Source organism: Arachis hypogaea, chromosome 12 (assembly GCF_003086295.3).
Source record: "Arachis hypogaea cultivar Tifrunner chromosome 12, arahy.Tifrunner.gnm2.J5K5, whole genome shotgun sequence".
NCBI classification, from domain to species: Eukaryota; Viridiplantae; Streptophyta; class Magnoliopsida; order Fabales; family Fabaceae; genus Arachis; species Arachis hypogaea.
In genome coordinates this window covers 83,873,416-83,887,681 of record NC_092047.1, presented here as the reverse complement: position 1 = coordinate 83,887,681, position 14,266 = coordinate 83,873,416, and the positions used below count along the sequence as shown (strand labels likewise).

The following is a 14,266-nucleotide window of genomic DNA, read 5'->3' as shown; positions in this document are numbered from 1 at the left end:
CTTAAATTACTATCACCTAATTGGATTTTCATATTTACATTTTGTTACATATTAGGTAAAATTTTTATAAGTGCATATTGAATTAAGTGAATTAAGTTGAAATTACTTGTTTATCATGATTTTTCATATCACATTTATCACATGACCAGTACTTGCTCCCTGTTAATGCTTGGCATTTGTTTGAGTGACTTTACTTGATTGCTATCAAGTGTATCACTTTTTGTAACAAGTACCTATACCATGTGACCTTTTCTTTGTATTTCATGATGAACACGTAGTTTTCTTTTCATTAATGGAATGGTTGTTGTTTATTGTGCTATTTTATATCAATTTTGTGCTTTCACTTGCACAATTATAATATCCAATATCTCAATTACTTGATTCACTTTTGCGGTTACCTAGGTTTGTTTGTGCCTCATCTCTTGCTTATTCTTTAATTGCAACCTAGGCCATCTAATTGAGGAACTCGTTCTTTACTTTTTGATTGTGTGGATGCCATTTTAACCGGCCGTTGTGTGTATTCTAATCGCGCGCATAATTGGAATACACACACGGCTCAATCATTTGCATCATACCTCACCACTATGCAGGCCTCCTCAATTAGATGCTTACTTGCTTTCTCCTTTGCTATTTTTGTCCTACTTGCCTTATGATTCTTAATTATACTCTATTCATTCTTTTTGAGGATGAGACGTGGAGGCAAGGAGCCGGTGGAGGAGCAGGACACCGTAGAGGAAGATGCTAAGCATACATTGGCCTTGGCAATGCCCATGCAACCCGAGCCCCCGTATCCGCCAGCTGAAGGTGGAGCGTAAAGCTTCATTCTCCCCGGATTGTGTTCATGCACGGAGGACCGTGCAACGCTTAAGTGTGGGGGAGGATTCATCATTTTGGGGGCGTAAACTTTCTTTTCCGAACACTTTGTACCTTTTTTTTGTTTCTTTTTATTAGGTTTCTTGTATATATTTGGAGTGTTTTTAACTGTTGCATTGCATTCTCTTCTAGTATATATATCTTAGCTTATACTATTGCATTTTGCATTTTTAGTTGGTATATATTTTATATATGTTGCATTTTTGCATATTTCACTTAGTATATATTTTATAGATAGAAGTTGTGATTGGATGATGTGAATAGTATAGCGCCTAGTTCAATTTTGTCATAATTGTTCATGTTAATTTTTGCAATGTTGAAAATTAGGAATAGAACTAGGAAAGATTTTGAAATTACATCCATCACAACATACATACATACATATAGGAAATAATTTTGGTGAAAAACAACAAGGATTTTCCAAGAGCTTTGTTTTTAGGGCATTTTATTGAATTAATTTGGAAAATTGTTTTCAAGCTTGCTTGAATGATCTTTATGGAACATAGAAGAAAGATAGAACAAAATACCATGTGAGTTTTTGGGCTTATAATGAGTGGTTACACATTATAACCACAATTTTTGTTCATTGTGTGCTTTATCTCCTCCTATGATTGTAATCTTGGTTTTGCTTGATTCTTTATTTCCAATGTTTGATGTTGTGATTGCATTTAGCATGTTTGATGCCATCTTTTAATTAAACTCACTCACCCATATAGCCTAACCCTTATATCTACCGTTGTAAACCACTTTTGAGCTTTTTAATCCCCCTTGTTCTAATTATTAGCACATTACAACCCTAAGCGAAAAACCATGAATTACCTTGAATTGCATCTTTGATTAGCTTAGGTTGAGATGTGTGTGTCATTTAAGTATGGGAGAAATTTTGGGAAGCATTGGTAGAGAAAAATTTTTGTTTTGGATAATTATTGAAAAATTTGGAAAAAAAATGGGTGCACATTCATGTGTCAATTTGCCTTAACCATATGAATTTGTCAAAAAAAAAGAAGAAAAAGAGAAATAGAAAAAGAAAAAAGAAAAATGAAATGAAAAAATAAAAATAAAAGGGGACAAAGGTCTCCCCAAAAAGGAAAAAAGAAAATGAAATAAATGAATAAGAAATGCATATGTAGACTTGGATGAAAAAGATGCATGAATGTGTATAAACAGGGAATGGGAAGTTAGGTTGCATAGTTTGTAATTTGGTTGATATAGGTTGAGTGGACATTTGAGCTAATCAAAGATTCAATTCCCTAGTTCACTTAGCCATATTTATCCTACCTTAACCCTAACTCCATTACAACCCTCTAAAGACCTCATGATACTTGCACTCTCACATCACATGTTTGTTGATTGTTAGATGAAAAGCAAATCTTTGAAAGCATGATTAGGAGGAGACTTGAGTGATTAAACCCTAAAACACCGAGTGCTTAGAGTGCATACACACCTAGTGAGGGTTCGATCACTCAACTCTATGTTTCCACACCTCTTATCATGTATTCTTGCAAATTGCTTCATTTTTTATGAGTAAATCATTTCTTTAGATTTTTTATTGCATTGAGTTATTTCTTTGCCTAGCCCTATATGTCTATACACTTGCTTGGAATTTGATTGTTGCTTTCACCAAATTAATAGGACATTATAGATAGATAGATATATATAGTATATACATACTTGCATGCACATAGGTAGTTGCATTCAATAAGTTGTTTCTCTTTTGATTATTCTCCTTGTTGGTTTAGCATGAGGACATGCTATTGTTTAAGTGTGGGAGAATTGATGAGTCCATATTTTCTGATATATTTTAGCTTGATTTGAGTGGATTTCATCACATAAACCTACACTTAAGCACCATAATAGCATATTTTTGTGTTTGATCCCTAAATTGAACCTAAATGTGAAAACATGCATTTTTGTGCTTGAAATGAGCAATTTAATTCAAGTTTTATTCCATGTGATGCCATGACAGTTTTGTTGAGTGATTTTAGGCCTTGGAGGCAAGAATGGATAGCCAAAAGTAGAAGAAAGCATGTACAAGGGAGAAGACATGAAGAAAACAAGGAGGAATCACACAGCCATTCGTGCGTGTGCACAAGGATGCGTGCGTACGCACAAGGAGGAAATCAGCAAGCGTGCATGCACACAACCCTCTGTGCGTACGCACAAGTGGAAATTCGGAGAAGTGTGCGGACGCACACACCTGTACGTCCGCACAGGTACCAGCGCATGCCTCCATTAAAAAGTCACGTGCTGCGTGGTTTTGGGGGTCTCTAGGCCCATTTCTGAAGTGCTGAAGGCTGGTTTGGAAGGCTATATTAAGGGCATATCAACACATAACAAGGGGAGCTCACTTTAGATTAGGAAAAACACATTAGGAGTAGTGTAGTGTAGTTTTAGGTTTTGCTCTCTTAGGGTGTCATTAGGGCTTTGTAGAATTTTATACTTCTAGCTTTACTTGTCCATATTACATACATAGTTCTTTTATTCCTTTATTGCTTCATTAATTGCAATTTTGTCTTATTCTTTAATTCCTTTATTTTGTTTGCTCTCAATCATTGAAAACCCCTTTGATTATCAAAACCAAAATTGTGTACTTATTGGCATTAGTTCCTAGGAAAGATGACCTGAGGTTGAAAGACTCTCAGTTTATATTAGAAATTGTAAACTTTGATCGAGTATTACTTGTTGGTTGAGAACTATACTTGCAACGAGGTTATTTCTCCTTTACCGAGAAGGAATTCTTAACTGACGATTTTGCTCGCATCAACAAACCACTAGTTGAATCAATATTCCTCAACAAAATAATAGGCACACCTATTTTCAACTTCAATGAATGATTAGGTAGACCAGAACACCTAATTTGATTCAAGAATTCAACATTTATCCAATCAACATCAACATTAGAATAGGCATCACTACCACAGATTGAATCAGCACTAAGATAATTTTTCTCCTCACCAGGCAACAAGTCAACTATATAACTATTTATCTCTTCAACATTCTCAACAGTTGGAGCCAATATTGCCTTATCCTGGAAAAAACTTGGATCACGAAAATTCTAAACCAAATTCGGATAATTTGTATTTATAATATCTTTAACTGAATTTTGCAAACATGAATGATTAGATCATAAGGAATATCAACAGAAAGGTTATCATTGACCACTGTTCCACATTAACCTTCACCTTGAAGTATCCAATATGAAAAGGACCTTAACTCCTGAGCAGTTGATTGTTCCAATCCATTTGCTAATCTCAAATTTTTTGTTAATCTTAAAACTTCGCAATATTTCCAGAGAACGGAAGAATTTATGGAAGCCATCACAATCTCAGCACGAGAACCCTTTGGAATAACTGGCAAGACCTGCCTAAAATCACCACCAAGAACAAACACCTTCCCACCAAAAGGTAAATTTTTATTACTATCAGAAACCAAAACCATGATATCATGTAAAGTCCTATCAAGCTCTTTAAATGTTAATTTATTAGTCGTTGGTGCCTCATCCCAAATAATCAAATCAGCCAATCGGATTAGCTTATCTTTAGGACTATCCTTCTTAATTCGACAAATAGTATCTTCAGTTAGCTCAACGGGAATATTGAACATAGAATGCGCTGTCTTTTCACCAGGTAATAACAGAGAAGCAATACCACTAGAAGCAACATTTATAACAATCTTTTTCTCAGATCGCAATCTAGCTGACAAAACTCTGTATAAAAATATTTTTCCAGTGCCGCCAAACCCGTAGACAAAAAAGAATCCATGCCTCTTATTGGAAACACAATCAATAATTTTATCATAGATCACCCTTTGTTCTTCATTTAACTTTAAGATATTTTCATCGTGCTCACGAAGCAAAGAAACAGTATCATACTGCAACTCATGCAACAGCATCAAATTGCTAAATTGAGAGGCTAAAGAGGTATTAGGAAGCGGCATACCAGCATAATTTCTCAATGATTTCCCATTATTCTGCAGTAATTTCTCAATCTTTAACAAAAAAATGTTTGCAACTCTTCTTGACTCATTGTTAGATCTACGTTTAACATTAAATAATAAATATTAGTACCAAAATATCATTTTTGGCTTGTGTGCGCTTGTGTATATGTGTGTCATATACAAATTTATCATGAACTAAAGTCTTACCGGAATATTGCAGCTCATGTCTTCTATAATAAAGAATATCATCAGACAAATAAGCCCAAGTTTGTTCCCAGACTGACAAAGGTCTTCCCATAGAACTAGATAGCAACAATATCACGAAAAGCCTCCTTAGCTGTGCAGCTGATGCTAACTCGCCGACTTCCTTAATAGTAGAAACAAACTCATTATCATCGATCAAGAATTTCATAGCAGAACATGCCTCTTGAAATGTATCATAAGCAACACCATTCATGGTTCTTATACTTCAAAAATTGGTACATCTTCTTTGTACATTCAAAAGCATCCGCATATAGAAAAGTTCACCAGATGAAGAATGAGCAAAACTCAATCTTCTAATTGAAAATCCTCTCTGTCTTGGCTTCCATTCCCTGCAATTCGAACAATACACAAATTTGCTTGGATATTCAACATACGTTAAAACCCGTCCCTCCGGGAACCACCTGTTGGCTATCATCCAACTCGTAAATATTATCACCAAATCTTTATTACTCAAATAAACATGAGTAATAATATCAGCATCATCGAATACAACATGTTGCTGGATTGGCAAATGAAAAGTCAACCTCTGTACTGATGGCCATCTATGATGAATATCATAAGCAAAAATTCTCCACATGGATTCAGACGGTGATAAATAACAACAATCGTAATATTGTTTGATCTTATCAACTACTTGAGAATATTGAGCACTCTGATTTGTATCTCCAACAGTTACAGTTACTCGATCCGGATCTTTATTGACCTACTTAAAAAGATACTTAATGACGTTTGACTTGTTACAAAATTCAAGATTTATATGAGCTAGATATTTCATTAACAACAACGGATTATAAGGGACAACAAATCTGTTGTCAATATCAACATCATTGATCTTCACTGTAACATCCATATTACGACATTTATATATTGAATAACCATCTTCATCAAACCTCGTTTGATCAATGAATCTTTTCGGATAAAACTTTGAGTACTTACCATCTTTCAAACAATAAGAACTCGGTCTAAGTCGACCACAAGGCCTATAGATCATGTACTTAGTAACGACATTATAAAGAGTTGGAAATTTCTGGGGATTCGGTAGCTCGACACAAATAAATTCATCAACACTTTGTAAGTTGCTTTCCGCGTAAAGCCAAAGTAACATATGTGCATGTGGTAAACCTCTTTTTTGGAACTCAACAGTATACATACCTACAAAATACAAAAAGGTCCTAAAGAAGTCAAATAAATATATGTTTGAAGACAATCGAAAAAAATTCAAATGCTAATTATGAAATTATATACCTGCATTAAGTGGACCAAAAAACACACCTTCCTTAAGATCATTTAGAAGGCACTTTAACTTATCATGAAAAACACGACAAGAGATATCAAGACGATCAGTGATAGGAATTCACTCTCACTCTCTAGATCATTGAAATTTAGGCCAATTTGGATTACACATTATAGTAAGGAATAAATCTGGATACCCAAAATGTTTACAAATTGCCATGGCATCCTGACAATGGTTAAACATGTAACGTCTACCACCAGTGAAGGAGGAAGGCAAAATAACTTGCGTCCCAATTGAAGAAGCTTCGTCATCACCACGATGTATAGCCTCTTTTATTCCTTGAAGGACTTCTCCTCTAATTGTACTTTGCTTCTTTCTAATCACATAAAACCTTTGGGACTCAATCATTGTGAAACAATTAATAACAAATTGTTGAAATAATCGCCTACACTTATGAATAATTCTATCTTTGTGCTTCGACAAAAATAGATGAACTCTGTGAGAGAAACTCTTGTTCTCCTTCCAATAACATATCCATGTTGTTCACCTCGATAAGGAATATTCAGCTGGTAACCATCCTCACCATATGGAAACAACAATGGATACTGTAATGGCCAATACAAAGCATGAGTTTCATAAATACGTTGCAATTAACCAGCAGTAGATCGAACAATAATATCACGACCATGATCTGAGGAATCGAAATCTCCAACAATCAAAGCAGCAACTTCATCACAAGAGGGAGCACTGTAAGTTCTTCGATCAACTGTCCTTTAGGAATACAACTTCAAAGAGAAAATCTCAGAAGGATGACATTGATAGAATTCTCTGACTCTTCGAAATGATTGTGCTATAATATTATGGGTATCGATCATTTCCAACAACTCAGTGATCAATTCTTTTTTATACATCTTTAGATATATGTCGTTCATAGCCATTAACCGGGTCCCATTTTAACATTTTCAACACCTTTCTCGTCTCTTTTACCTTTTTCTAAGCATATTATCAATACATATGACGATGGCGTGCACAACTGGTAACGATGGAGACATCAACAGGCGAAGAATAAGACTTCGCATTACGCGGGAGTTGCCGACTTTAAGGTTAGTTCTTTTGTGTTAAATTTTGTACAATCCCATGTAGATACATTTTTGCATGTAGCCATGGTTAGCGTAATTGCGAAGAATTAGAATATAGTTTATAATGTTAGGAATAGGTCGCTTGTAGAAATTTGAAACTCTATTTAATTGTGGTAGGTTATTATGACATAGTTATTAGTTTGAAACTCTATGTTTTAGTTAGGTTTTTTTTTAGTATCAAATATATTAAAATTAACAGAGTAATTATTACTTGTCTAAAAAACAAGTAATTAAAGATGTAGATATGTTCTTAATTAGATATATGTTTAACTTAAAAAAATATTTATTTAACTTTAATATTTTTTTATACTAAACAGATCCTACTACAAAAGGTTTAAAGAAACTTAAAAATAGTGTAAGAATTTAATAGGAAAAATATGGAAGCCTATTTAAAATTTTTAAAATACGAGGACCGTTAACCATCGAAGATCCAATTAAACATTTCAAAATATCTCTTTATAATTCTGAACTATTTTTTTCTTCAGAGGCCTTGCCTTCTACTACCCCAGCGGGTGAGTGATACCCTTCCTCCACCGGACGCCATCATCTCGTACCTGGTTGAGGCTAGATTTGGCGACACGATTCTCCTCAGGGATTTCACATTCGACAATTCCCTGATTATGGCATTCATGGAACGATGGCATCCAGAGATGCACACGTTTCATCTCCCGTGGGGTGAGGCCACTATAACCCTGCAAGACGTGGCATACCACCTAGGGCTACGTGCACACGACGAGCCAGTCGGGGGTGCCTCCGTGACTTCAGTAGGTACTACCACACGGAGACATGGCAGCTTGTGGAGCGTCTCCTCAGTGCCAGGCCTTCGGTGGCTCCACAACAAGTCGCGCAAAGAAAAGAGTCGTTCACACTGAAGCTTGTTTGGTTGCGGGACCGTGTCCGCCAGATGCCCCTACAGACGACCCAGAGACCTTATGGCAGTACGCTAGGTGCTACATTATGTTGCTGATCGGAGGATATCTCTTGACAGATAAGTTAAACAACTTAGTCCACTTGCGTTGGCTCCCACTTTTGGAGGACTTCGGGCGGTGCCGGGCGTTGTCTTGGGGCTCGGCTGTACTTTCCTGGACGTACTAGTCACAGTGTTCGGCAGCACACCGAGGCGTCAAGGACATCGCCGACTGCATGCCGCTTTTGATATCCTAGATCTACCAGAGATTTCCTCAGTGGTGTCCAGTAGATAGAAGGAACTACCAGTATCCCATGGCTGTGAGGTAACAAAAGTTTTTTTTCTGTAATTAGTTATGAATTTGTAACTTCCTACGCCTGTTGCCTAATGAACTGCTATTATTCTTTCGGTTGGTGTCAGGTTGGTCAGACTGCAGCAACAGAGCAGAAATCAGCATGAGGCTAGGGTCCTGCGTTGGTGGGTATCGATCAACCGGTTACGATTCGATGAGGTTAGTACCATGTTTATGATTCAACCTCGTTTTCATTTTAGTCAATTATGTTGCATTATTTTTGTCATCCTAACTATTAGCTCTGTTACGGGTATGTCAGTTTGTATGGATACTGTATGACGACCCTGCTCTGCAGGCTCTGTGCCATCCCTGGTTCTTCAAGAAGGAGGAGTGGGGGACATGGATGTCAGTCTTTCCCCTTATCTACTTCAATATTGTTCTATTTCACTAGGTTGACCAGGTGAAGAGGCAGTTCAATGGAGAGCAGCAGGTTCCTGGCCCTCCAGTGAACCTTGACAGGTATATGTGATGTCTTATTTATCTTTGCGTTGATGACCTACGATCTATCCGAGATAACCAGTAGGTCGTCTTGTGGGGTGACATGGCATCTCAGATTAGTGAAGAAGAACGACCATGACTCGGTGCTCTCGGACTCGAGAATGGCAAAAGCAAATAGGCAGGATGTTCTTGTTGTCGTCTTGTGCCACTGCAATAAGCAACACTCCACCGTATCTCCCATACAGATGCATACCATCGATGGAAACAAACGGCTTGCAATGCTTGAAAGCCACAACACAAGATGGGAAAGCCCAAAATACTTTGTTGAATATGCTACAATCACAGACCAAAAGGTGTCCATCGTAGCTCACAAATGGTACTGGGAAAACAACTTTGCTGTGCCTGAAGCAGTTTTGGCACCTTGTTGTGCGACTCCTCCTAAACGCTGTATATCTGTGCAATTTCCTTTTTCTTTGTCATCCACACCTTGCAGTACCAGGATGCTGACGGAGGGGTTCGACTGTATCAATGATAGCGTGAAATCTGTATCGCTAAAAATTTCCTTCGGCAAGTATACCGAATTATCGTCAAGTAAAAACTCACAATAGAGTAAGGTCGACTCCTACAGGGATTGATTGGTTGAGCAACTTTAATAAGAGGAATGTTCTAGTTGAACTAAACAGAGTTTGACAGAGAATTGTAGAATTTAAATGGTGGGAAATGTAGATAGCAAGGAATGTAAATGACAAAAAAGTAAATGGCAGAATGTAAATGGCAGAAAGTAAATCATAGAAAGTAAATTGCAGAAAAGCAAATGGGGATGGGGATGATGAACATAATTGTAAACAACAGAATATAGAGAATGGGGAGATAAGAGTAGGAAAGCTCATTAGGTTCAGGAGATGTTGCATTCTCCGGATCAAGTTCATTCTCATCTCTTCCTCAATCCATGCAACTCATTGATCTCTTGGAAATCTTAGGTGATTGAATCCCAATTCCTTGACAATTCAATCTCTCTAAGCTTGAACAATTTCCCAATTCCTTGATCTAATTGCTCATGGGAAGAGATGAAGTACGATCACTGATTATACCACATGTTTTTCTAGATCAAAGTATTGGGAGGATTATATGTCACTATATCCGTCCAACCCCTAACCTAGTCCACTATGATCAAAGTATGAACAATTTCTCTTCCAAGACAATTGCTCAATTGAATGAAGATTGAAAGCTTTTAAGTAAATCAAAGAGAATGAAAAGAAGAAGAACAATAAGAACTATTATTGATCCATTAAATTACAATAGAGCTCCCTAATCCAATGAAGTGGGGTTTAGTTGTTCATAGCTATGGGAATGGAAATTGGAAATGTAAAGTGTATTGAACGTAAAACTGAATACAGAGAAGAGTAATTTGAGTGTTTACAATCCTAGATCCACCCAGGTTCCCCCCGTCTCTTTCTAGTTCAAAACTACTCCTATATATATGATGCGTGAGCATCTTACCTATCTTTTCCTAGTGAATTCGCATTCAAATTATTGAGTTTAATCAAGAATTAATTATCTTTTAGCCACTATGGATGCTACTTTGAGTCGTGTGAAATTTTATTTATTTCAGGTAGCATTCAGATGAATTTGATAGAGTTTCTATAGAAAAAGAGAAGGAAGCAAATGATGCTGTCAACCCTGACCTCTTTGCACTCAAACCTGAACAACTCGAGCTACAAAGATACAATGGACGTGATTCTAGTGGCGTTGGAAATTTAACTTCTAGAACTTTCCAACGATGTATAATAGTTCATACTTCTCCGCCATCAACTCTGCAAGGGTGGCGCCTAACTTGAGGTTTCTCAAGTTAGGCGCCAAGGTGAACATAACCCAATAATCCAAGGCTGCCAAGGCTACGTCTAACTTGAGATTTCTCAAGTTAGGCACCAAGCACTACAATCACATATCAATTGGATGCAACCCCCTTCAAGTTAGGTACAAGTACACTCCAAGTTAGGTGCCAACTCAGGTTGTTCGCGCCACTCTTTCTTGCATCCTTCAAGTTAGGTATGGTCCTCCTTCAAGTTAGGCACAACAACAACAAAATCAACTCCATTTAGTGCTGCATCCTCCACACTAACTTGAGATTTCTCAAGTTAGGCGCCACTTCTAAGGAAGGCCATGGTCCCCACACTCCACTTGAACGCATGCAAAGATCTTTATTAATTTTTGATTAAATTGTATTTTATTTAAAAAAATAGGAAAAGATATTATTTAGTTTTAGAAAATATAATTTACATTAATTAGGATTAGATATAAAAGGGAAGAATCAGCCCTTCGGACTCTTCTCTCTTCTCTTCTACCTCATTTCGTAATTTACAGTTTTTTCTGAATCCTAGTTTTCTCTCTGAACCATGAGCAACTAAACCTCCACTGTCAAGGTTAGGAGTTCTGTCTATTGTATGGATTGATACTATTATTTTTCTATTTTAATTCATGTACTGATTTCTATTTCAAGAATTGTTTCCGTTCTTTGTCTTATGAATTTGGGTGGAACAAAAGTATGACCCTTATTCTAATTGAGTTCTTGTATAACTTGGAAAAGCTCTTTACTTGAACAACAGTTTGAAAACAATTTCTCCTAAATTTCTAATTATCTATACTTAACGGGATATGTGACATATAATCCTCTTATATTTGGGTAATTGGGGTTTCTGTGGCATATAAACTAGAATTGAACTTCACTCTCTAATTGGAAATAAGTGACCAAGAAATTGGCGGTTGATGAAGGTCAAAACACTCTTTTCTGTTTGTCTAACTAAGTAAATCATTTAACCATTGTTGCTTAATCCATCAATCCTCGTGGGATCAACCCTCATTCACTTGAGGTACTACATGGTACGACTCGGTGCACTTACCGGTTAGTTTTTGGATTATAAATTCCACACCAATATACTACTTCTCTGATCCTCAGTTAAGTTTGCAAGTCTCTGGATGTAGGCCCTTGGCCTCAGTTGAAGTAGTTAACTAACTCATTGGGCTTTGCTCAGCTTGCTGGAAGAGTTTGAGTTGAGCAGCATCCACGTTAATGGCTCACGTTAGTGGCGTTAACGTGGGCTTTCTTGGCTTTGATCAAGTTAGTGGTGTTAACTTTACCACTAACTATCCATGCTACTCCATTCTCCGCGTTAATGGCTCACGTTAGTGGCATTAACGTGGCCATTAACGTGGCCTTTTTTGGCTTCTCTCAAGTTAGTGGTGTTTACTTTACCACTAACTTTTCATGCTTCTCCCTTCTCCACGTTAACGGCTCACGTTAGTGGCATTAACATGGCCACTAATGTAACAACCTCGTTTTTTGAGTACGCGAGATCTTTTCTGAAGGCACAGATTTCTCCAGAAGTTTAAGAAAGGGAACAACTTTGTTATATTATCAAGAATCTCAATCCTCATTGTCATTATGTCATCTTTAAGTTAGGACCTCAGTTGAGACAAGCTCGACAATGCAATCGTGAAGAACCTAATTTTTGAACCGTATCGGTTAGGTGCTTTTGATTCTGGTTTCCGTAATTAGTCTTAGTTTGGCGAACCGGACTAGATTCATGAGAGAAGAGAAATAGTAATATGATATTATTATTATATTAATATTAGAGATGCTTGTAATATTATAATATTACTTGATCTGTTTTAGTTAAAAATAGGAGATCGGTTTAACCGGGTTCACAGTCTACTGGTGCAGATTAACACCAGCACTCTCTGATGAATTTAGCAATACTAATGCCTCATCATATATCTTCTATTCTCATGTTAATCATGTTACTAGTGTCATTTATACTATTAGCTCAGATATTAATCTCTAGAAGTGTTGTTAAGTGTATGTTCTAATACATCTAGTTTTAGTAGTTATACACCTGAGATATTTTAGTATTATTTTAACCATCTCCCAAGCCAACCAATCACAACTCTCCCCTCACCCCCCAAGACCTCCAAGGCTGCCTCATTTGCTCCTTGTGGATGAAAATTATCAAGAGAAAAAGGAGAGAAAGTTCTTGGTTCATAAATCTTCAAAGCTTGATTTCTTCTGAACTAAAACTCAAATCAAAACTCTGATTAAACCAAAATGATCCTCTCTTCTTCATCTACATAACCATGTAATTTTTCATGGCTAGAAATTAGGTGAGATGGCTGCCTCCCTCCCTTTTCAATTTGGTTTTCAAGGAAAACCATGCTAAACATGTATTTTCTTGATGTTCTTTCTTTAGATCTCTTGCTTAGCTTGACTTGTGAGCCAAGAATCTTCAATTCCCAGCACGTCTAAGCTGAGGAATCTCTACCTAACATGCTGATTAAGGTTTGATCAGTTGAGGTTTCATGGATTCAAAGTTGTTCTTGATGTGTTTTAGGAGGAAAAAGTGCTTTAAGAACACTTCAAAGAGTAACCGGATTTGGAGCAGCAAATGATGCCAGGGCATCATGGCTAGTTTTACTAGCCATTTTTTGTATGTTTTAGGTTGGTTTCATGCATTTTCTTAGGAAATAAGAAAGTATTTGGTTGAAAATGCATTCATACCATAATTCAAGCAAACATTGTGAATTTTGAATGATTTTATGAGAATTATGCGTGAATTGAATGATAAAATAGATGATGCATGATCTCATGATTAAGAGCAAGACTTTGATGTACTTTGTTTGATTGATTTCAGGTAACAAGAAGAACACCAAACTTAAATCTTGCTTGTCCCCAAGCAAGTACTGGAACAAGAGAATGATGAATGAAATGACAAGAGGAATGAATCATTATTGTGGAAGTCATGTTCTTGGTTTTATGGGGTTTCATGCATAGCAACTTAGGTTTATTCCTTTACTGACTTTCAGACCTTTATCATGCCTTGGAATACTCACTTGATTGCACCCTTTGAGACTTTTATTTATTGATTCCTTTGTCTTTCCAAGGTCTATTTCTTCCTTAGGCTAAGTATTCTATGAGGGGGCGACTCTTTAAGATAAGCTTTCAGCCAACACTCCTGAACCAGTTGGTTCAAGGTGCTAGGTGTTGAAACACCCCTAAGGACTTACTCCCTCAAGTCTCTCTCCCCCATACATGCACACCACAGGAACATAGTTTGTTATTTTCTTTCCTT

The 14,266-nt window shown here is 36.8% G+C and overlaps 1 protein-coding gene across 1 annotated transcript; it reads right to left on the bottom strand.

Annotated features, from left to right (window-relative positions):
- Positions 1–4,044: 4,044 nt before the first annotated feature.
- Positions 4,045–5,266, bottom strand: LOC140176773 (uncharacterized). Its single transcript, XM_072208317.1, has 2 exons — positions 4,940–5,266; positions 4,045–4,842 (listed from the first exon to the last, which is right to left on the bottom strand). The coding sequence occupies exons 1-2, from the start codon at positions 5,264–5,266 to the stop codon at positions 4,045–4,047; spliced, it is 1,125 nt and encodes a 374-aa protein (XP_072064418.1).
- Between the last annotated feature and the right edge of the window lie 9,000 nt (positions 5,267–14,266).

What these genes read in the sequence shown, in the direction of transcription:
- LOC140176773 (XM_072208317.1), bottom strand. Translation starts at nt 5,266, where the DNA reads ATGAATGGTGTTGCTTATGATACATTTCAAGAGGCATGTTCTGCTATG. An exon ending in AAGCCAAAAATGATATTTTG is followed by an intron (nt 4,843 to 4,939) that starts GTACTAATATTT and finishes AAATTACTGCAG; the next exon opens with AATAATGGGAAATCATTGAG.